At 42.8% G+C, this 22,298-nt stretch overlaps 1 protein-coding gene across 1 annotated transcript in view; it reads right to left on the bottom strand.

Annotated features, from left to right (window-relative positions):
• LOC124805068 (guanylate cyclase soluble subunit beta-1) overlaps nt 1-22,298 on the bottom strand; it is a 214,547-nt gene that overhangs the window by 126,372 nt on the left and 65,877 nt on the right. Inside the window, exon 5 of the mRNA XM_047265492.1 lies at nt 19,719-19,874. Within this exon, the coding sequence (XP_047121448.1) occupies nt 19,719-19,874 (156 nt within the window). The remainder of the gene's footprint in view (nt 1-19,718; nt 19,875-22,298) is intronic.

Raw genomic sequence — 22,298 nt, 5'->3', positions numbered from 1 at the left:
TCTCCAGACTATTATGAAGTGGCAACTGCCTATCTCTTCCCGTGTATGACCGTAAAGACTGCCTGTGCACAGAAGTAATGTGTTGTTGCAAGTGAAGGGAAGGGACAGGGTTAAGCCCGGTGCCAGCACAGAGCCTCCTCTTCTCGAACAGCACTAGCGAAGGCATCGAGGTTCGTGTCTGCGTCTCACTGCAGGGTTCGTATCAGTGGTGTCACGTGCCTTCACGCCGTGGTAGGCTGTGAAGAGTTTTGAAATTTAAGTCAGGAAATAGGTCCAAATGGTAATGATTAGGAACTTTACATCAATTAGGCACCCTTGATGTCAATATATTTTCAGTGAAAGCATATTCCACCAATACTATTCGAGTAAAAATGATTTCTGTCATATAACCGTAATATACTGGTGATGGAAACATTTAATGGAAACTCTTAGGCTGCTCAGCTCATTCCACTTTTAATTAATTATTTAGAGCCGCTACCCAACTAACCTGTAAAATCCAGTTATGAGATAGGTAATTAATGACTGCTATGATCAACAGTAATTACGCACCCATATTGAGAAAAAACAGAATACCTTGAAGGATTAGAGGTAAGACGTCCACATTCACAGGACACGCACGTCAGTATGTTCTGCAGAAACGATTAGCGTTTCAGTCACCTCCGTTTGGCACGTGTCCTGTAGCCTAGTAGACACAGGGTCCGCCATGGACCCTGATAACATGCTGCATGCATGACGGGATCCACGCGCATAAGGCGCAAGTGGCGTCTTGAGGTACAGCCGTCCGTGCTACATTCACCTGGTTCCAAAGTTCATCTGTAGTGGTTGGCATTCGGTCACAGCGCTGCACCTGTCATTACACGATATCCCACACATTTTCGATTGGCGACAAGTCCAGTAATCTGAAGGGCTAGGGCAAAAGGCTGACATCCTGTCACGCCAAGGAGGCAAGTGTTCGTGTAGTATCATGTGGGCGTGCATTGCCTTGTTGAAAAATGGCGTCTGGGATGCTGTGCAGAAATGGTATGGCTACGGGTCACAGAATGTTATTAACATAGGTCACAGTGCCCTGGAAATGCACCGACTGTGATTTGTGGTTGTACCCAACAGCACTCCACACCATAAGGCCTTGAGTTGGCGCTGTATGTCTTCTGCGACTGCAATCAGTGTGATACCGCTCCCCCTGTCTGTGGCGAACCAAAATGCGGTCATCATTTTTAAGCAAACAGAACCTGTATTCGTCCGAAAACACTAGCTGAAGCAACCAGTGACGTCGTTCCATACACGTTTGCCGTCTAACACGTTTCTGCACATTCGTCAAAGGTAGGCCGAAAAGTAGACGACGCGCACGTAATGCATTCCGTAATAAACAGCGACGGACTGTCACCCCTGATAGTGTACGGTGTGTTGCACTGCTGTTCCACTGTTGCTTCAGAGCCGAGGAGGACGCAGATCTGTCCTGCAATGCCATTCGTATGTGGTGTCGACCCTCTCGTATTCTACGGCCTTCCGTGAACCACTCTGCACACACGCGTAGCACTGCCGAGACACTTCGTCCCACACGAGCAGCAGTTTCCCGGATAGATGCATCACAATCTCTCATTCCAATAATGTACCCTCTTTCAAACTCACTGATTTGACGGTACGGTTCGCGCATACGTCTGCGAGGCATCCTGAACGTCTATTCAAATCACCATTTGTAGCGACAGCGAGAGCCGAATTCAACCGCATTCACGTTTTACCGGTTGGTGGTGTTGTGCCGTGATATCGATGTTGACCTTGAACTCATGGGCGGACATGGTTCAAAAGGTTATCATTTCTTCAGAACACACTAATGTACATGTCCTGTGAATATGAAGAGCCAAATAAACTGGTACATCTGCCTAATATCATGTACTGCCTCCGTGAGCAGGCAGAAGTGCCGCAACACGACGTAGTATGGACTCGACTAATGTCTGAAGTACTGAAGTACTGCTGGAGGGAATTAACACCATGAATCCTGCACGGCTGTCCATAAGTCCGTAAGAGTACGAGAGGGTGGAGATATCTTCTGCACAGCACTCTGCAAGGCATCCCAGACAAGCCAAATAATGTTCATGTTTGGGGAGTTTGGTGGCCAGCAGACGTGTTTAAACTCAGAAAAGTGTCCCTGGAGCCACTCGGTAGCAATACCTGACGTGTGGGATGTCGCATTGTGCTGCTGAAAATGCCCAAGTCGGTCGGAACGCACAATTGACATGAATGGATGCAGGTGATCAGGCAGGACGCTTACGCACGTATCCCCTATGAGAGTGCTACCTAGACGTACCAGGGGTACCACAAAACTCCAACTGCACACATTTCACACCATTACGGAGTTTCTACCAGCTTGAACCCTCCCCTGATGGCATGTAGGGTCCATGGATTCATGAGGTTGTGTCCACACCCATACACGTGCATCCGCTCGATACAATTTGAAACGAGACTCGTCCGACAAGGCAACATGTTTCCAGTCATCAAAAGTCCGATGTCGGTGTTGACGGGCCCAGGCGAGGCGTAAAGCTTTGTGTCGTGCAGCCATTACGGGTACACTGACTACGGAAAGACCATGTCGATGATGTTTCGTTGAACGGTTCGCACGCTGACACTTGCTGATGGCCCAGCATCTGCAGAAATTTGCGGAAGGGTTGCACTTCTGTCACGTTCAACGATTCTCTTCAGTCGTCATTGTTCCCGTTCTTGCAGGATCTTCTGCCGGCAGCAGCGATGTCGATTTGATATTTTACCGGATTCCTGGTATTCACGATATACTCGTGAAATCCCCACTTCATCGCTACCTTGGAGATGCTGTGTCCCATATCTCGTGCGCTGACTATGACACCACAATCAAACTCACTTAAATCTTGGTAAACTGCCTTTGTAGCAGCAGTAATCGATCTTACAACTGCGCCACCACTGCAGAATATATTGGGGCATCAAGGATTGCCCAGTCTGGAAATGGAAGTTCAAGCCATGCGGCTACGCCTTCAATAATATAAAATTAACATTAAAACAATAGCTTTTGGTTGTCATATATTTTTCTGCTTTTAAATGGTTTAAAATACGTTAGCTGTATGATACTTTTTTTAATTTTTTTATCTTTTTTTATTTATTTTTTAAATTTTTTTTTATTTTATTAATTTTTTTTTCGCTCACACATTCACCCATTATATACATGTACTCACACATACATATACAGTTAACACATTCTCACACTCATTCATTCACCTTTGTTAAAATAATAATAATAAATAAATAGATGATAAATACAATAAATTAGGATAAAAATTAATGATAATTAAATAAAATTAAGATAAAATAATTCGAGTCAAAATGAATAAAATAAGAAAATACATTTACATTGTTAAAAATTAAAATTATTAAAGTGTATAAAAATATATACACAAGATGTCTAATCTCGTTATTCACGTAGGTCATCGGGCCATCTTGTGGAAGCCAGGTAGTGCACCCTGTGTCCAAGTTGTCGTACAAGTTCGTTATCTGACTGTTGCGTGTTTTCATAGAAGGTTTTTGCACTGGTTCTAAATCGGTCTTTCAAGTAGGGTACCCCTGCGAGTTGGTGAAGCTCATTCGTTGGGAACCGGTATGGAAGATGGAGTGCTCTTTTCAGAGCACGATTCTGAATTGTTTGTAGTCGTTGTATTGAGTTGGAGCAGCATTGCCCCACACGACAGCAGCGTAGTCTAAGATTGGTCGCACCAGTGTGAGGTACAATATCACCCCCAGTCTTGATGGTAGTGTTGACGCTGGATTTAATAGTGGATAGAGCTGTACCATTCTTCTCCTGGCTTTCTCTCGAATATCTTCTATATGAGGTTGCCATGTCAATCGCCTATCAAGGGTCACACCCAAGTATTTTGCTGTTTTTGACCACGTAACTGGGGTGCCCCTTATCTCAATGGGCTGGATGTTAGGTGGAAGTGGTCTTCTACAGATTGCTATTGCCTGCGTCTTTGTGGCGTTAAAAGACAGTCGCCATTTCGTAGCCCATTCACTCAGCTTATTACATGTTTGTTGCAGTCTTGCCTGGAGGTGTGCAGCATTCATACATCGGGAGTAAATGGCTGTATCGTCGGCGTATAAGGATAGGTGTGTTCTGGCCGTCGATGGTAGGTCGGAAGTATACAAGATGTATAACAGTGGTCCCAGAACGCTGCCCTGAGGTACTCCTGCTTTGATTGGTCTGATGGACGATATACCGTCTTGAGTGCGGACATGAAAAGTCCGGTTTTCTAGATAAATCTTCAGGAGTGTTGCGTGTGACACGGGGACCCCCATATCTAGGAGTTTATAGAGGAGTCCCTCGTGCCACACGCAATCAAAGGCACGAGAAACATCCAGAAATACAGCCCCGAAGAATTCTTTCCTTTCCATGGCGCTGAATGCTTACTCAACTAGGCGTAGTAGCTGCTGGGTGGTGGAAAGGCCTTGGCGAAAGCCGAACTCGACGTCTGGTATCAGATGTTCTGCTTCCACATGCTGTTGAAGTCTCTTTATGTATAAACGTTCAAAAAGTTTCGATATGGCAGGTAAGAGACTGATTGGTCTGTAGCTAGCAGGTGATCGAGGGTCCTTTCCTGCCTTCGGTATGGCGACGATCTCTGCATGTTTCCATGTGAGGGGGAAGTCGCCAGTTGCCAGGATCTCATTGAACGCGGCCGCTATTATTGGTACTGCAGTAGGTGGTAATTGCTTCAACAGCTCATTAGTTAGAAGGTCTGGTCCTCCAGCCTTCTTTCCGTTTAATTCTTCGAGCTGTTTTGTAACTTCTGCTGTCGTGATCGGTTGAATGTGGTCATCTTCGGCTCGACTGGCGAGGAATCTTGGAAGTCTCTTGTTGACTAAGCCAATGTGGTCAGCGTCGGCAGGGTCATTCATCGGTATGACGTTTTTTGCGAATACATCTGCCAAAGCATTAGCTTTGGCATCTGGTTCGCTGATTATATGGTTGCCCACGTGTAGTGGGGGTAACTTCTGTCCGCTTCTTAGTAGACACTTCGTCATCTTCCAGGCCGATTGGTCTTGTAATTGTAGCAGTGCAACCTTATCTGCCCAGACTTGACTCCTGTGTTTTTCTACTTCTGCCTTAATTTCTCGTTGTAGACGATTTACTAGGCGCTTTGTGGCTGGATTGCGCGTTGCCTGCCATTCTCTGAATGCTCGGTTTTTTTCCCTGATGGCTGCTATGATAAGTGGGGGCAGTTGTTGAGTTTTTGGTGGTAGAGGCCGTCTCGGAGGTATGGCTTCTGTTGCAGCGTCTAGTGCTTTAGATGTTAGGTATAATAGAGTGGCTTCCGCTCCTGCTGTCCCTGGGTCTGGTGCATCCAGGAGGTCTCTTTCAAGCAGTTGACGATACATTTCCCAGCTGATTCCTCGAATATCAAGATAGTGTCTAGGCGGTTTATTGATGCCGACGAGGTCGACATCAAAAATGACAGGTTCGTGGTCAGATGTAAGTGCCCTTCTGGTAGTGGCAGTAGCACCATTGGGAAATCCCTTAATGATGGCTATATCCAACACGTCGCTCTGGCCTCTATTCGGAAAACAAGTGGGGTCATATGGTCCCACGATGATGGCGTGGTTCCTTTCAGCAACTCGCAGGAGACGACGTCCGCTGATGTTAGTGATGCGGCTATTCCAGTTGGTATTTTTGGCATTAAGGTCACCAGCAAGAAAAAGATTTCCTTGTTGGGACAGTAGCACCTCAAAGTCTGCTTCTTCTAGATGGCCACGGGAGGGCCTATACACTGCAATGAATTGTATGCGGCCTCTTGATGTCTGGACTGCAACTGATGTGGCTTCTACTGTGGCTAATGCTGGAACTGGCAGTTGGTGATGCATCAGGGAGTTTCTTACATATACTGCTGTTCCTCCACCAGCAGTCGGCCGGTCAGTCCGGAAACAGCTGTAGTTGGCGACTCGTACTTGGATGTCGGGTTTCAAGTGTGTCTCGGTGACCAGGCACACGTCGATTTACAACTGCGCCAGTCACTATTTGTCTTATATAGGCGTTGCCGACCGCAGTGCCGTGTTCTGCCTGTTTACATATCTCTGCATTTGAATACACATACCTATACCAGTTTGTTTGGCGCTTCAGAGTATCTATAGTCCTTCACGGTGTTCTGTTTCTTTTTCTGAAAATGAGTGTATATCCTTGTGTTTCTGTAAGCTGGTCAGTTAGTGTCAAATTATTCATGAAGTATATCCTTTCGGGGTGAAAGGCAACGGGAGATTACGTCTCGACACAATGTATTACATTCTGACTGAGAAACATGAAAAGAATTGGTCTACAAGAACTGTTGCGTTTAGGAAAAACGTCAGTTTGGATTACTATCGTTATTCTAACAGGGAAGGGGTTGTCTGAGAAACAGTTAGAAAGAACAGTTAACTTTTAACGTATCGATAGCATTCCAACGAAAAGTACGTTGGAAACTGAGGGAATTCATGAATATAGTTCGTACAAAATGACAGTAGGATAGCATAAATTCACATGCACTGTAAGTTCATACTAAAATACTGAATACTAGCCCATGATCATGTAACTTCAGGTCACTAGATACATGCCTCCCACTACATTCAGGATGCATCAAAAATGAAATGAAAATAAGCCGGGAGAAGTTGAAGAATAACAATTTATTTTATTTAAAATACCACTCTTTACCTTGCAAGATTAGTAAGTGTACAATAATTAAGTACAAAGGCTTTTCTTTTCGCCCTCGTAATTTTTAAGCGCCATTTCATATGCAGCTATATTTAGTCTTTAAATACCAACAGAATCTGTAATCAAATTTACATTGCGAAGTCCGGTTATAAATTACATTTTTTTTACGGAAAGATGCAATTTCACGCTCAATTTATAGATTACCAGAAGAACTGCTTTACAAGCTAACTGTGGGAAGTAGCTATTTTAAAGTTGTTACTGAAATTGTTTAATAATTTACGTAAGAGCGTCAATAGTAGAATCAAAGAAACCACATTTCATTAAAAGATGCTCCAGTTGCTTTTAACGTTGCCGTCATTGCTAATTATTTCAATACAGGATTTAAAGATAACTAATGTTTTCATTTCAGTTACTTTATGTAACTTCAATTCATTTCAATAGAGGCGGTGACCTTAAATTGGCGACCTGAGATAAGGACAGCCAATAAAAAGAAGGAATATAATTCTTCTATTGTATATTTAGATCGTAAAATTTCATGTTTTGGAATTGTATTATATATTCTGTTTCAAGTATCCAAACCTCTTAGAGACAATAAAATCCAGCAAAGCATAAAAAGGCGAAGGAAGAGAGAAAGATCATCACAAAGAAATCAAGATGTAACGCGAAAATAGATTACAATCTCCAGGTAAGGAAACCCATGTTAAGAGATAGGAATTTTTGTGCTTGGAAAATAGGATTCCCAAAGTAGATAATCCCATTTCCTTTTTAGTAAGTAGTACACAGCTACAGGTCAGCAGACTCCCGATCAACAAATCGAAGGAGCCATTTTTGCTGTGAGTAACGTAGATTACCGAGGGAATCCGAAGAAGACATTGACTTACCATGTGCCGTGTCAGGTCCCTTTTTCTCAGCTATGTAAAGGACTAGCCACAATGATACAGAAAAGTTTTATCCATCTTGCTGAGGAACAGGAACCAACTGTAAACATCAGTACGCGTGTTCAAAATCAGATGGATGAATATTTTAATCGGTCTGTTAATGAGCGAACTTTGCTAACTAGTATACGTATCGAGAAGAAAAGGAGTGACGATATTAAGCGTTTAGCAGAAGAGCAATCCTATCAACTTACTAGGCTGAAAGCTAGTCTAGAAAAAGACACGAATGAGTTAGAAAATTTCAAACTTGTGTGTAAAGGTTTACAAGAATCTGTAATGCAACAGAAATCCGATGTAAAACAACTGAAGGATAGCCAGTCTGAGTTACAAAATTCTTTACGACAGATACCTTCCCAAAATAACCAGATGAACGATGAGTTTGTCGCCTTGTTACAGAACAAACATGAATAAGTTATCGAGTGTCTAACTGCACAAATGGTATTAACATCAATTTTGTTTACTGGTTGCGTAGAAAAGATGCCCAACTTAATGATACATTAAAAAACGAATAGCGTACAGTAATACAAAACTCAAACGCAGATGTTATGACCATCCCAAAGAAGATAACTATGAAGTCAAAACAGAATTAGTTGAAATTAAAAGTACGCTAACATGTGAACTTCCGAGATGGGAACAAGGTGTGGAAACTCACGTAAATAAGATACAATAGGAGCTATCCGCTGTACGCAATAATGCAGGCTAGCTTTTGACAGTGAGAGTCAGCAGCAACAATGAATATACATCGCTTCACCGGAACTTGAAATGTTGAATCGGGAAGTAATGCATGATCAAACCCGTATACAGACTACTCGCAGGGCGACGTGGGGTCGGCGAATGCTTTATTTACAATATCGATGCAAGAAAGTTTTCTAAAGCATCGTTAATTACATGTTTACATACCAGATAAGAAAGGAGGGCCTCATCCAATAATTTTCGTAAAGAGTTTCCGATGGGTGCTGGCCAGATCATGGACAAACACTCAGATGATAGAATATTTGGTTTGACATTTTATGGGTGCTGTGGTTTTCTGGGCATCGGAAACAATAGATTCGGCGTCCTTAGACAAGAACGTTCGTCGCTTCTAGATCTTCGAATTGATGCGGATGAAAGAACAAGAACGATCACTCTCATCGAAACATGCCGCCGTTCTGCAGAACTTCCATGATACATTCCAAATGGTGGAAGGCAGGAAGGTGGTTTCGTTACTAAGAAACAAAGATATGATCCTTTCTCCTCGTTGCAACGTAGAAAGACGTTTTACGTCGTTACGAAGAAAGTTTTCTAATAACGTTCATGTTTGCGAGATGTATTAGTCACAGATGTTCCTTTGTATTCAAAATGAGTGCGTTGAAAGCATCAGTATGCAGGATACTTCTTCATCACGCAGTGAAAAGGGAAAGACTGGTAATTACAAAATGGAGTTTTGCATTTGATGCTTCATCTCAAGAAAAAGATTCACCGTTACTTAATGACACACTAGATTCAGGAATTTGTTGCTTGAAACACTATTTACTTTAATTCGTTTCAGGATAAATCAAAAGGTCATTGTTGGTGATGGCACTCAAGCAGTATTATAACTCTCACTGAATGGAAGGGATAGAGATTTAACGCGATTTTCCTGGTTTCGTGTCGACGAGAGAGAAGATGCAATTTAGCTAACTACAAATGACGTCGTTATTTATAGATTTACTCGTTTACCTTTTGGCCTCACATGCAATCCAATTATCTTATCTGCAATGCTATGTGATTTGACAACAAGGTTTAAAGGTACTTATGTTATTGAGGCGGAACTTATAGATAAAAGCAGTTTCATGAAAGACTTTGCCGCCAGCAGCGACAACGACAACACAGTAACATCCGTATGCTATCAGGTGACAGGTCTGTTGTAACAAGTAAAACTTCTAATGGAAAAATCTACTTCAATTTGTAACATACTAAAGGGCATATGAAAACGGAAGGGCGATCAGTTAAAGAAAATACTACAGTCCTAGGCTCGACTGCGACACGGAATCAGATTCAGTGCTCTTCGATGGCTGTCTCATTACCAATAAGTTACAAGATGGACTCGCAACTAAACTCAGTTACTGCACACTACAGCAAAATTTTATTTTCCTCTTGGCATTTTTTTACTGATAACCGTGACAGGAAAAATCCTCTTTCAAGATACATGCTCTAAACGCATACATTTGGGACGAGATCTTGCGTCCAGACGTAGTTCCCAGATGGAAGTTTTGGACATCACAACTCATTCATGTACAGTCATTCAGAGTACCTAGAGGGATTGACTTGCACAGTACAAAACCTCAAACTTGACAAATTCAAGTGTTTTGTGATGCTTCACACAGGGCAAACGAAGCAGTGCTGTACATTCTAAAATCCGACACCAAAAATAAATTTTCCCCTTTGGTTGTGAGTAAAAACGGAGTTCCTCCTATCAGAAGGGTAACGCTTCCGCAGCTTGATTTACTAGCTGCTCTACTGGGTTCACACCTTTTAGGATGTATGTGCCAGGCTTCTGGATTTGACATCGAAAGCCAGCCGCTGTGGCCGAGTGGTTCGAGGCGCTTCAGTCCGGAACCACGCGGCTGCTACGGTCGCAGGTTCGAAACCTGCCTCGGGCATGAATGTGTGTGATGTCCTTAGGTTAGTTAGGTTTAAGTAGTTCTAAGTCTAGGGACTGATGACCTCACATGTTAAGTGTTTAGAGCCATTTGAACAATCTGATATCATAAACCCAATAATGTGGAGCGATTCCAAGGTGGAAACTGGCTGGATACGAAGCGATCGACATATAGATTGAACAGTAGGGGTGATGGACTACATTCCAATCTTATAATATTTTTAATCGGAGCACTTGGTTCTTGGTATTCCAGTCTTATTGCTCCCTCTTGGTTTCTTTACAGATTGTTTACCACCCGTCTTTCCCTGTAGCTCACTCCTGTTTTTCCTGGAATTTCAAAGAACTTTCACTACCTTATTTTGTCGAACGCTTTTGTTAGGTCGACGATTATTATGAGCGTCCTTTGATGCTTCTTCAACCTTGCTTCCATAAAAACACACAAAACAAGAGATTGAAAGCTAATGTCAGGCGTTCCCTATTAATTTCTCATGGAACTCACTTGAGGGTTGGGGAGGGGGGGGGGGGGGGGGGGCAAGGTTCGCCTCAATACCTGTACCCCTCCCACGATTCTCCAGCCTCACTGTTTCTTCTAGAGAGTAATTCATTTTCAATGATGTCTGAAACTAGCTCAGAGCTTTCCATAGTCATTTTTCAAGTTTCCTTTCTCCTGTCAACAACCATAAACATACGTGTATAGAATATGTATCTTGAAAGAGGATTTTTCCTGTTATGGTTGTCAGTAAAAAATGCCAAGAGGATAATAAAATCGTAAAAAGGCATGTGTCTGTCAAGTTTGGGTGAAATTGCAGTGTGTGTTGCAAAGGTATCGTGGAAAACACACACACACACACACACACACACACACACACACACACAGGGAAACGCGCTCTCGCACGCGCATGCGCATGCGAATATACGTTCAGTGCTACCTCGGTTATCTGGCTCTCATTAATCTGGGCGTTATTAGGCCGAGTCTCCTGTTAATCAGGATGTTTTTTTTCTAAGTGCTGTACTGTAAAATACTCGTTTCTCTGGAAGTAATAACGACAACAGTCGATGAAAATAATATCTGAACTTCAGTTCAGACTACTGCCAAACACAGATTCCGGCAGGATGTCAGTGTTGTACAGTACTGTACTGCTCCCTCTTGTAGCGATTCTAAGATGGCATGAACGAGAAAGAAATTGCTAGTATTTGAAGACATAAATATGCTCTGCGTAGGACGGAAGTGAATAAATATTGGAAAACATTTTTTGAGTTGGGACTTCCTCGGTGTCAGGCTGGAAGAATAATCTATGACAAGCGATTCTTTAAGTCAACTGCCGCAACTTGCACACTGAATGTCGACCCTTCGGAGTTCCTTGAACCATTTCTAAACGTTCTGCGATGATTGGAGATAAGTACTAATGACGTAAACCACTGACTGACATGACAGTGTACCATTTCTAAGACAATATAACCATTGTTCATTCGTCTTCAGTCAACGACAATAGTGATGACTGATTAAGTGACGAAGTTGGCGGTCCGTCTGAAGACATCATGATACAAACAGAAGTAATAACGCAGTGGGACACTTTTGTATTTGTTGTGGTCTTCAGTCCAAAGACTGGTTTGATGCAGATCTTCATGCTGCTCTATCCTGTGCACGCCTCGTCATCTCCGAGTAGCTACTGCACCCGGTATTCTTCTGAATCTGCTTTGTGTATTCATCTCTTGGTCTTCCTCTACGATTTTTACCCTCCACGCTTCCCTACAGCACTAAATTGGTAATCCCTTGATGCCTCAGAACGTGTTCTACCAGCAGATCCTGTTTTCCAGTCAAGTTGTGACACAAATTTACCTTATCCTCAATTCTATTCAGTACCTCCTCATTAATTACGTGTTTTACCCATATAATCTTCAACAATCCTTTGTTGTACCACATTTCAAAAGCTTCTATTCTCTTGTTGTCTATAGTGTTTATCGGCCTTGTTTCACTTCCATACATGGCTACACTCCATACAAATACTTTCACAAAAGACTTCCTGCACTTAAATCTATACTTAATGTTAACGTATTTCTGTTCTTCAGAAACGCTTTCCTAGTCATCGACAGTCTACATTTTATATCCTCTCTACTTCGACCATCATGAGTTATTTTACCGCCCAAATAGTAAAACTCATGTACTGCTTTAAGTGTCTCATTTACTAATGTAATTCCCTCAGCACCAGCTGATTTAATTCGACTACTATCCGTTACCTCGTTTTGCATTTGCCGATGTTCGTCTTACATCCTCCTCTCACAGATACTGTCCGTTCCTTTCAACTGTTCCTTTGCTGTCTCTGAGAGAATCACGTCATCGTCAACCCTCAAGGTTTTTATTTCTTTTCCTGGATTTTAATTCCTACTCGAAATTTTGTTTTGTTTCCTTCATTGCTTCCTCAATATACAGATTGAACAACATCGAGGACAGACTACAACCCTGTCTCACTCCCTTCTCAACCACTGCTTACCTTTCGTTCCCCTCGGCTCTTATAACTGTCATCTGGTTCTGCACAAATTGTAAATATCCTTTCACTCCTTGTACTTAACCCTTGCCACTTTCAGAATTTGTAAGACAGTATTCCAGTCAACAATGTCAAAAGTTTTCTCTAAGTCTACAAATGCTATAAACATAGGTTTGCTTTTACTTTACGTTTCTTCTAAGATAAATACGACAGTATTGCCTCGCTCGTTCCTACATTTCTACGGAAATCAAACTGATCTTCCCTGAGGTCGGCTTCTACCAGTTTTTCCATTCGTCTGTAAAAAATTCGTCTTAGTATTTTGCAACAGTGACTTGTTGAACTGGTAGTGTAATTTTCACACCTGTCAGCGCCTTCTTTCTTTGGAACTGGTATTATCATATTCCTCATGAAGTCTGAGGGTATTTCGCCGGTCTCATACATCCTGCTCACCAGATGGAAGAGGTTTGTCATGGATAGCTCTTCCAATGCTATCAGTAGCTCTAATGGAATGTTGTCTACTTCGTGGAATTTATTTCGAATTAGCGCTTTCAATGCTCTGTCAAACTCTTCGTGAAGTATCGTATTTCCCATCTCATTTTCATCTACGTCCTCTTTTATTTACATAATATTGTCCTTACGTACGTCGCCCTTGCATAGACCCTCTCTATATCCCGTCCACCATTCTGCTTTCACTTCTTAGTTTAAGACTAGTTTTTCTTCTGAGCTCTTGATACTCAAACAAGTATCTTACCCCAAGTGATAGATGCTTCTGCATCCTCACATTTGTCTTCTAACCCTTACCACTTAGCCATTTCGCACATCCTGTCGATCTCATTTTTGGGACGTTTATATTCATTTTCACCTGCTTCATTTACTGCATTTTTATATTTTCTTCTTTCATCAGTTAAATTCAGTATCTCCTGTGGTACCCAAAGACTTATACGACCCCTCGCCTTTTTCCCTACTTGATCCTGTGCTGCCCTCACTATTTCATCTCTCAAAGCAACCCATGTTTCTTGAACTGTATTCTTTTCCCCTTCTCTTTTCAGTCTCCCTAATTCTCCCTCTGAAACTCTCTAGAACTCCAGGTTCTTTCAGTTTATCCACGTCCCGTCTCCTTAAATTCCTACCTTTTTACAGTTTCTTCAGCTTTAATCTACAGTTCATAACCAATAAATCATGGTCAGAGCCCATATCTGCGCCTGGAAATGTCTTACAATCTCTGTCTTTCGATTATATAATCAGTCTGAAACACTTCAGTGTCTCCAGGTCTCCTCCACATATAAAACCTTCTTTTATGATTCTTAAACCAAGTGTTAGCGATGATTAAGTTACGCTCTGTGCAAAATGCTACCAGACGGCCTACTGTTTCATTCCTTATCCCTAGTCCATATTCACCTACTGATTTTCTTTCTCTTCCTTTTCCTACTGTCGAATTCCAGTCCCCCATGACTACTAAATTTTCGTCTCCCTTAACTATGTGAATAACTTCTTTTATGTCATCACACATTTCTTTAATCTCTTCATCAACTGCGGAGCCAGTTGGCAAATAAACTTGTACTACAGTGGTAGGCGTGGGCTTCGTGTCTGTCTTGGCTACAATAATGCGTTTACTATGCTCTTCGTAGTAGCTTATCCGCGTTCCTATTTTTATTCATTATTTAACCAGTCCTGCATTACTCCTTTGATTTGGTATTTATAACCCTGTATTCATCTGATCAGAAGTCCTATTCCTTCTTCCACCGAGCTTCACTTATTTATACTATATCTAACTTCAGCCTATCCATTTACCTTTTTAAGTTTTCTAACCTATCTTCCCCATTAAGGGATCTGACATTCCACGCTCCGATCCGTAGAACAGCTTTGTTTCTCCTGATAACGACGTCCTCCTGAGCAGTCCCAGCCCGGTGATCCGAATGGTGGACTATTTTACCTCCGCAATGTTTTACCCAAGGGGACGTCATCATCATTGAACCATACAGTAAAACCGCATGAACTCAAGAAAAAATTATGGCTGTAGTTTCCCCTTGCTTTCAGTCGTTCACAGTACCACCACAACGACGCTGTTTTGGTTTATGTTACAAGGCCATTTCACTCAATCATCTAGCCTGTGGCCTCTGCAACTACTGAAAAGGTTGCTGCACCTCTTCAACGATGTTTTATTCGTAGCGCAAAAAGGAAACAATTTCTTCGAAACTAAGGAGGTGAAATGTCGACTTGGTCGTACAATACATAAGCGGTGTACGAATCTGGCTCAAATCTAACGTACTGCTTGTTTCACTGTAAGAAATGTTGTTGAATTTCTGGTATGTGCTCAAAGTTCACGTGAAAATAAAGTATAATTTGTGTGTTTACGTGAAAATAAGTACAGTATGTAAGTTTATGGCAGTTAACCAATTGCATTCTAATTTTTTCTGAATTACCGGATTATCTGGATTTTTCATAATCCGGTTGACGCGCGGTTTCATTTAATGCAGTTATTCGAGGTTCCGCAGTACTTATACGACCCCCCCCCCCCCAATCAGTTTTAGGATTCGCAAATATCTATATCACACTCCGCAAGCCACCTAAAGGTGCATGTCAGAGGGCACTTCAGGTACCACTAACTGGTCCCCCTCTTCGCTGTTCCACTCACAAATGGCTCGTGGGTAAGCGCCTGTATTAGCTCTAATTTCTCGAATTTTCTCTTCGTGATCATTTTTCGAGATGCATATGGGAGGGAGTAATATGATTTCCCATTCCTCCCGGAAAGTACTCTCTCGAAATTTCAATAGTAAATCTTCCCGTGATGCACGATGCCTTTCTTTTAATGTGTGACGCTGGAGTTCGTTACGCATCTCTCTAACGCTCTCTCCCCGACTAAACGATCCCGAGAGGAAGCTTGCCGCTCTTCGTTGGGTCTTCCCCATCTCTGTCGGTACCACTCGGTAAGGATCCCACACAGAGGAACATTATTCAAGAATTCGGTCGAACAAGCGCCTTGTACGTCGTTTCCTTCGTGGATGAGACACGTTCCCTTAAGATTCCTCCCATGAATCTCAGTATGGTATCGCTGTGCTTTAAGTGGTTATTACACTTAATGTCGCTCTGAATAGTTACTCCTAGATGTTTTACGACAGGTGGTGTTTCCAGCAGTTTCTCATCAATAGCATAGTTGTACAATAGTGACTTTCTTTTCCTTTGTATGCGGAACGTGTTACAGTTATTTATGTTCAGGGTCACATGCAGGTCCTGCACCCCTGATCATCAGCCCTCTGCGGGTCACTCTGCAAATAGACACTGTCTCCTGGCACTGCTACATTCTGACAGACAACCGCATAATTTGCGAACAGTCTTAAAGAGCTTCCGACGCTTTCTACCTCATCATCTACATGCACTGTAAACAGTAAAGGTCCTATCACACTTCCCTGCGGTGCTCCGGAAATTACATTTTTGTCTGACGATAATGTTCCATTAAGAGAGACGAACTGAGTGGCATCTGCTAGGATGCCTTGTCTTGAATACAGTCGCAAACCTAGTCTGACACTTGAGAAGCTAGTAATTTTTTTCACTAAACGGCATTGCGGAATTGTGTCAGATCCTTCCTGAAATCAATGAACGCTGCATCTACCTGTGAGCCGTTATCTACACCGCTATGGATCTTAAGGGGGAACAGAGCGGATAGAGTTTCGCAAGACCTCTGTTTGCGGAATTTATGTTGGCGTTTATAGAGGGGATTACTTTTTGGCTCTCCAAAAACTTCATAACCCTTGTGTATAAAACATATTCCATAATTCTCCAACAGACTGACGTCAGCCATGTAGGTCTATAATTATGCGCACGTGTTCTACGACCGTTCTTGAAAACAGACATGATCTAAGCCTTTTCACGGTCTTTAGGTACCCTTCGTTGCCCCAGCGATCAATGATAAACTACTGACAGTAGGGGAGGACGTTCTTTCTCATAATATTTGTAGAAACCTATAGGTATCTCGTCCGCCCCTATAGCTGAATTTTCAACGTGACGAACTGCCGTTCTAAGGGGCCCGAGTTCGATTCCCGGCTGGGCCGGGGATTTTCTCCACTCAGGGTTGTGTTGTCTTCATCATCATGTCATCCCCATCCGGCGCGCAGATCACCCAATGTGGCGCCGAATGTAATACGACCTGCACCACGGCCGCCGGACCTGCCCCGTAAGGGGCCTCCCCACCAATGACGCCAAACGCTCATTTCCATTTTCATAGGTATCTCGTCTGGTCCTGATGCCTTTCCACTATTGAGCGATTTTAGCTGCTTTTCCACGATCGGTTATCTCAATAACTGCCATTTCGACAGTACAATGCTTGAAATGAGGGACCGTATTACTATCTTCCGCAGTGAAACAATTTTGCAATACTGAATTCAGTATTTCGGTATTCTCCCTGTTATCTTCTGTTTCGGTGCCAATACGGTCTCTGAGTAAATGAGTAGATGATTTATAACCTCTCATTGCTTTTGCTTAAGTCTAAAACCTCTAAAGGTTTTTACTCAGATCGGTTGACAAAATTTTACTTTTGAGGTCATTGAATGCCTCACATTAATTTTTGTTTCATTCAGGTTTTTGTTTGTTTGTCACATAGGTCTTGACTTCCCTTGAATCAGATCGGGTAACGCTAGACGTAGACAGTTGGGGTAATGTAATTCCGTCCCTTGAATGAGACGGTTGGCGACAGAAAGGGCATTCAGCCTCCCTCCGCCATTAACGTCACCAAATTAAATAATGATCATGGAATCTCGATGATGATACGGGGTAGAGACTACAAAGAAAAGTGTTCGTTGACACATATATAGACACACATGTATCCATCTATACAATTTATAACCTTCTGTGTTGCTGAAAAGATATTTTTATGACTAAATTGTCTTATGAAACTGATTCTGGAACAGTATTTTGTGAACTTCTGTAGTTAAGTATTCTGAGGCTTGGACTTGTAGGCATTCACCCTAAACATGAACGAAACATGTTCCCATTGTAATCGGTACGTCTGCGAAGGCAAACGCTAGCAATATATTCCAATTCGCCGGGCATAACAACGGGATTTTTCCGGGGTTCGTATCTCGGGCTCTATTGGTGATAAAAGGGTAAGGTCAGGTGTTTTGGGTATCCCTTGGGCTAGAGACCATTTATAAGCCCAACAGAAGTATTGCCTTACACTAATCACCCTACAGTACAGGGTCAAAGTTTCCATATTGCACACTTCCTCCAGCTTAAGCAAATGGAGCAAATCGTTTGATTCTTCTAACATCGTGTCATCTACTGTGCGTCGTAAGGGGCTTATAGAGGCACCAGTTATCAACTCATGCGCGGTTACCGAGAATCCCCCGCTGCCAACAGCGTATGTCTAGCTATCGAAACACAGCAAATGGCAAACATTTTAACTGTATTTTCTCAAAGCGTTTATCTAGAAGTGCATCCTTTTCTTCCCAAAATTTTTATCCGTTATCGAGAAACACCTCAAAAACATGATTTTTGGGTACCATAACTGAGCCACAGATTCTATGACCTGAAGATTTCCTTGGTATCTTCATTCGTTTCCGAAATATAGTGTTTAAAATTATCTTACTTCTAGGGGAAAAACTCAATGTGAGGCGAAAACGTGGTTTATAAAAATGAATGGAGAAATATGCTGTAAAGTGTCTCCATTATCATTAGAAGGGTTCTGGGAACCACATATTGTAGTACTGAAGCACAAGCGAAATTTCTATGCTCGTAAATTCTGGTGTGAAGTGTAAAATTAGTTCAGCATTATTCTAATTCGACGTGAGTAAACTATCAAAATATTACTGACCCACAAAGTTCTTTTCGTATGAGTAACATGCCCTGCTGTAGCAGTGAACAGACGGGAACCAACGGATTAGTACTCCTATCGGAGTACAAAAAAGGTGAATATTCTACTGTTTAAAAGACTGTCTGAAAAGTAGGGCACCAGCTGCATCATTATAAGTTCATTACCACCTTTAAAAATCTTCGTAAAAATTTTGGCTTGCGAACATACTCGCGCATTTTTATGGTGTGAGAAAAGGAGACCTGGCAACGGCCTTGCCGCAGTGGTTACACCGGTTCCCGTGAGATCACCGAAGTTAAGCGCTGTCGGGCGTTGTCGGCACTTGGATGGGTGACCATCCGGTCTGCCATGCGCTGTTGCCATTTTTCGGGGTGTACTCAGCCTCGTGATGCCAATAGAGGAGCTACTCGACAGAATAGTAGCGGTTTCGGTCAAGAATACCATCATAACGACTGGGAGAGCGGTGTGCTGACCCCACGCCCCTCCTATCTGCATCCTCCACGGAGGATGACACGGCGGTCGGATAGTCCCGGTAGGCCACCCGTGGCCTAAAGATGGAGTGAGTGAGAAAAGGAGACAGTGGTAGCGGGAAAGAGAACGAAATAAATACTGGAAGATACTAGACAGTGGTTGCGTTACAGGGAGTCCGAAGCAGAGAGCAGCAGTTTGAGGGAAAGAGAAGGGACACAATAGGAGTGGAACATAGTCGTCAGTGACAGAATAGTGCTAGGGACAGAGTTACAAAGAGGAAGAGATAGGGACAGTGAAAAGAGACAGCAGCAGTGGGGAGGAATGAAAGAGGCTGTAGCAGTAGGAGAAGGCAAGAGGGAGACAGTGATAGTGAGAGAGACAAAAAGAGGTAATGACAATTAGTTGGGCTGAATGAGTGAGTGAGTATGGGCAACTGGGAGTAGAGGGGTATCAGCGACTTACAGCTATCGACTAGTGGTTGTCAGCGAGATACAGTTAGGGGAGCATCAGCGACTGAGCGGTGAGTTGAATGTTAAAAAGAGCGCGAATACGTTCGAATGCCAAAATTTCTGGCAACTGACAGCCCACTTTGCAGCCAGAGTCTTTTAAACAGGAGCATATTCATCTCTTTTGTGCACCGATAGGATCATTTTTCCGCTGGTTCCACTGTTCATTTTGGCGACGGATCCGCTGTGTAGAGGAGTACCTTGACGATGCCGATGACGATGTACTCGAGCCCCGGCCGGTCGGAGTAGTAGTGCAGCACGAGCGCGCCATCCTCGGGCCGCTCCGTGCAGCGGAACGACGGCGCCCTCATGCCCGGGTACAGCGTGCCCAGGTGGTCGTGCAGCGCGTCCAGGTTCTGCCGGCAAGGGGAGCGTGTCACTCCACACGTCTCTAACAGTACGTAATTATACGTGTGCGGAAACAGCGCCTGCCTCCTCTCTCAGTGAGTCTGTATTTCGAGAAGTTATTTTTGCTAATGTATGTACGTCAGTTTGAGGTATGACAATGGCTGGAAGACACAGCAACGATTGAACAGCAAGTTTTATGTGATCTAGCAAAACAGCAAGTTTTCTCTGTAGCAACTCAAGTACGACGAACCGAATTAAAAAAAAAAAAAAAGAAAGAAAACGAACATGGCTTGGGTGAGGGGTGAGGAGAGCCTTAGTGCAGCTGATAATATCTATGTTGGATCCTGCACTCAGCGGCTCACACACATCGAGAGGAAGTTGGCTGAAAATACGACAAACACATGAAAAGTAGTATGAGTCGTGAAGCCTGACATCATCAGGAAGGAGACACTGGTTATAATGGAATATACGAAAATTAAAGTAAAAAATAGCCCTGGTTATATTATGTGAACTCGTTGTTGATAGCAATAAAATGAGACTAGCCCAGTTAGACTAGTAATACGTTCCTATTCCAAGAATAACGGAACTGTATCACAAATGCATATAATGGATGACAGATGCAATTTTACTTTATACAGGGTGGTCCATTGATAGTGACTAGGCCAAATATCTCACGAAATAAGCATCAAACGAAAAAACTACAAAGAACGAAACTCGTCTAGCTTGAAGGGGGAAACCAGATGGCTCTATGGTAGGCCCGCTACATGGCGGTGCCATAGGTCAAACGGATATCAACTGCGTTTTTAAAAATAGGAGCCCCCATTTTTATTACATATTCGTGTAGTACGCAAACAAATATGAATGTTTTAGTTGGACCACTTTTTTCGCTTTGTGATAGATAGCGCTGTGATAGTCACAAACGTTTAAGTACGTGCTATCACATAACATTCCGCCAGTCCGGACGGTACTTGCTTCGTGATACATTACCCGTGTTAAAATGGACCATTTACCAATTGCGGAAAAGGTCGATATCGCGTTGATGTATGTCTATTGTGATCAAAATGCCCAACGAGCGAGTGCTATATATGCTGCTCGGTATCCTGGACGACATCATCCAAGTGTCCGGAACGTTCGCCGGATAGTTATGTTATTTAACGAAACAGGAAGTGTTGAGCCACATGTGAAACGTCAACCACGACCTGCAACAAATGATGATGCCCAAGTAGGTGTTTCAGCTGCTGTCGTGGCTAATCCGCAATTCAGTAGCAGAAAAACTGCGCGAGAATCGGGAATCTCAAAAACGTCGGTGTTGATAATGCTACATCAACATCGATTGCACCCATACCATATTTCTATGCGCCATGAATTGCATGGCGACGACTTTGAACGTCGTGTACAGTTCTGCCACTGGGCACAAGGGCAATTACGCGACGATGACAGTTTTTTTGCACGCTTTCTACTTAGCGACGAAGCGTCATTCACCAACAGCGGTAACGTAAACAGGCATAATATGCACTATTGGGCAACGGAAAATCCATGATGGCTGCGATAAGTGGAACATCAGTGACCTTGGCGGGTTAATGTATGGTGTTGTATTATGGAAGGATAATTGGCCCCCATTTTATCGATGGCAATCTAAATGGTACAATTTATGCTGATGTCCTACGTAATGTTGTACCGATGTTACTACAAGATGTTTCACTGCATGACAATGGCTGGAAGGCACAGCAATGATTGAGCAGCAAGTTTTATGTGATAAAGCAAAACCTGATGGATGTCCGGCACATAGCTCGCATGCGGTTGAAGCAGTATTGAATAGCATATTTCACGACAAGTAGATTGGTCGTTGAAGCACCTTAGCATGGCCCGCACGTTCACCGGATCTGACGTCACCGGATTTCTTTCTGTGGTGAAAGTTAAAGGATATTTGCTATCGTGATCCACTGACAACGCCTGACAACATGCATCAGCGCATTGGCAATGCATGTGCGAACATTACGGAAGGCGAACTACTCGCTGTTGAGAGGAATGTCGTTACACGTATTGCCAAATGCATTGAGGTTGACGGACATCATTTTGAGCATTTATTGCATTAATGTGGTATTTACATGTAATCACGCTGTAACAGCATGCGTTCCCAGAAATGATAAGTTCACAAAGGTACATGTATCACATTGGAACAACCGAAATAACTGTTCAAACGTACCTACGTTCTGTATTTTAATTTAAAAAACCTACCTGTTGCTAAATGTTCGTCTAAAATTGTGAGCCATATGTTTGTGACTATTACAGCACCATCTATCACAAAGCGAAAAAAGTGGTCCAACTGAAACATTCATATTTCTTTACGTTTTACACGCATATGTAATAAAAAATGGGGGTTCCTATTTTAAAAAAAAACGCAGTTGATATGCGTTTGACCTACGGCAGCG

The sequence above is a fragment of the Schistocerca piceifrons genome, chromosome 7 (genome assembly GCF_021461385.2).
Source record: "Schistocerca piceifrons isolate TAMUIC-IGC-003096 chromosome 7, iqSchPice1.1, whole genome shotgun sequence".
In the NCBI taxonomy this organism is placed as follows: Eukaryota; Metazoa; Arthropoda; class Insecta; order Orthoptera; family Acrididae; genus Schistocerca; species Schistocerca piceifrons.
This window is presented reverse-complemented; position numbering and strand designations above follow the sequence as displayed.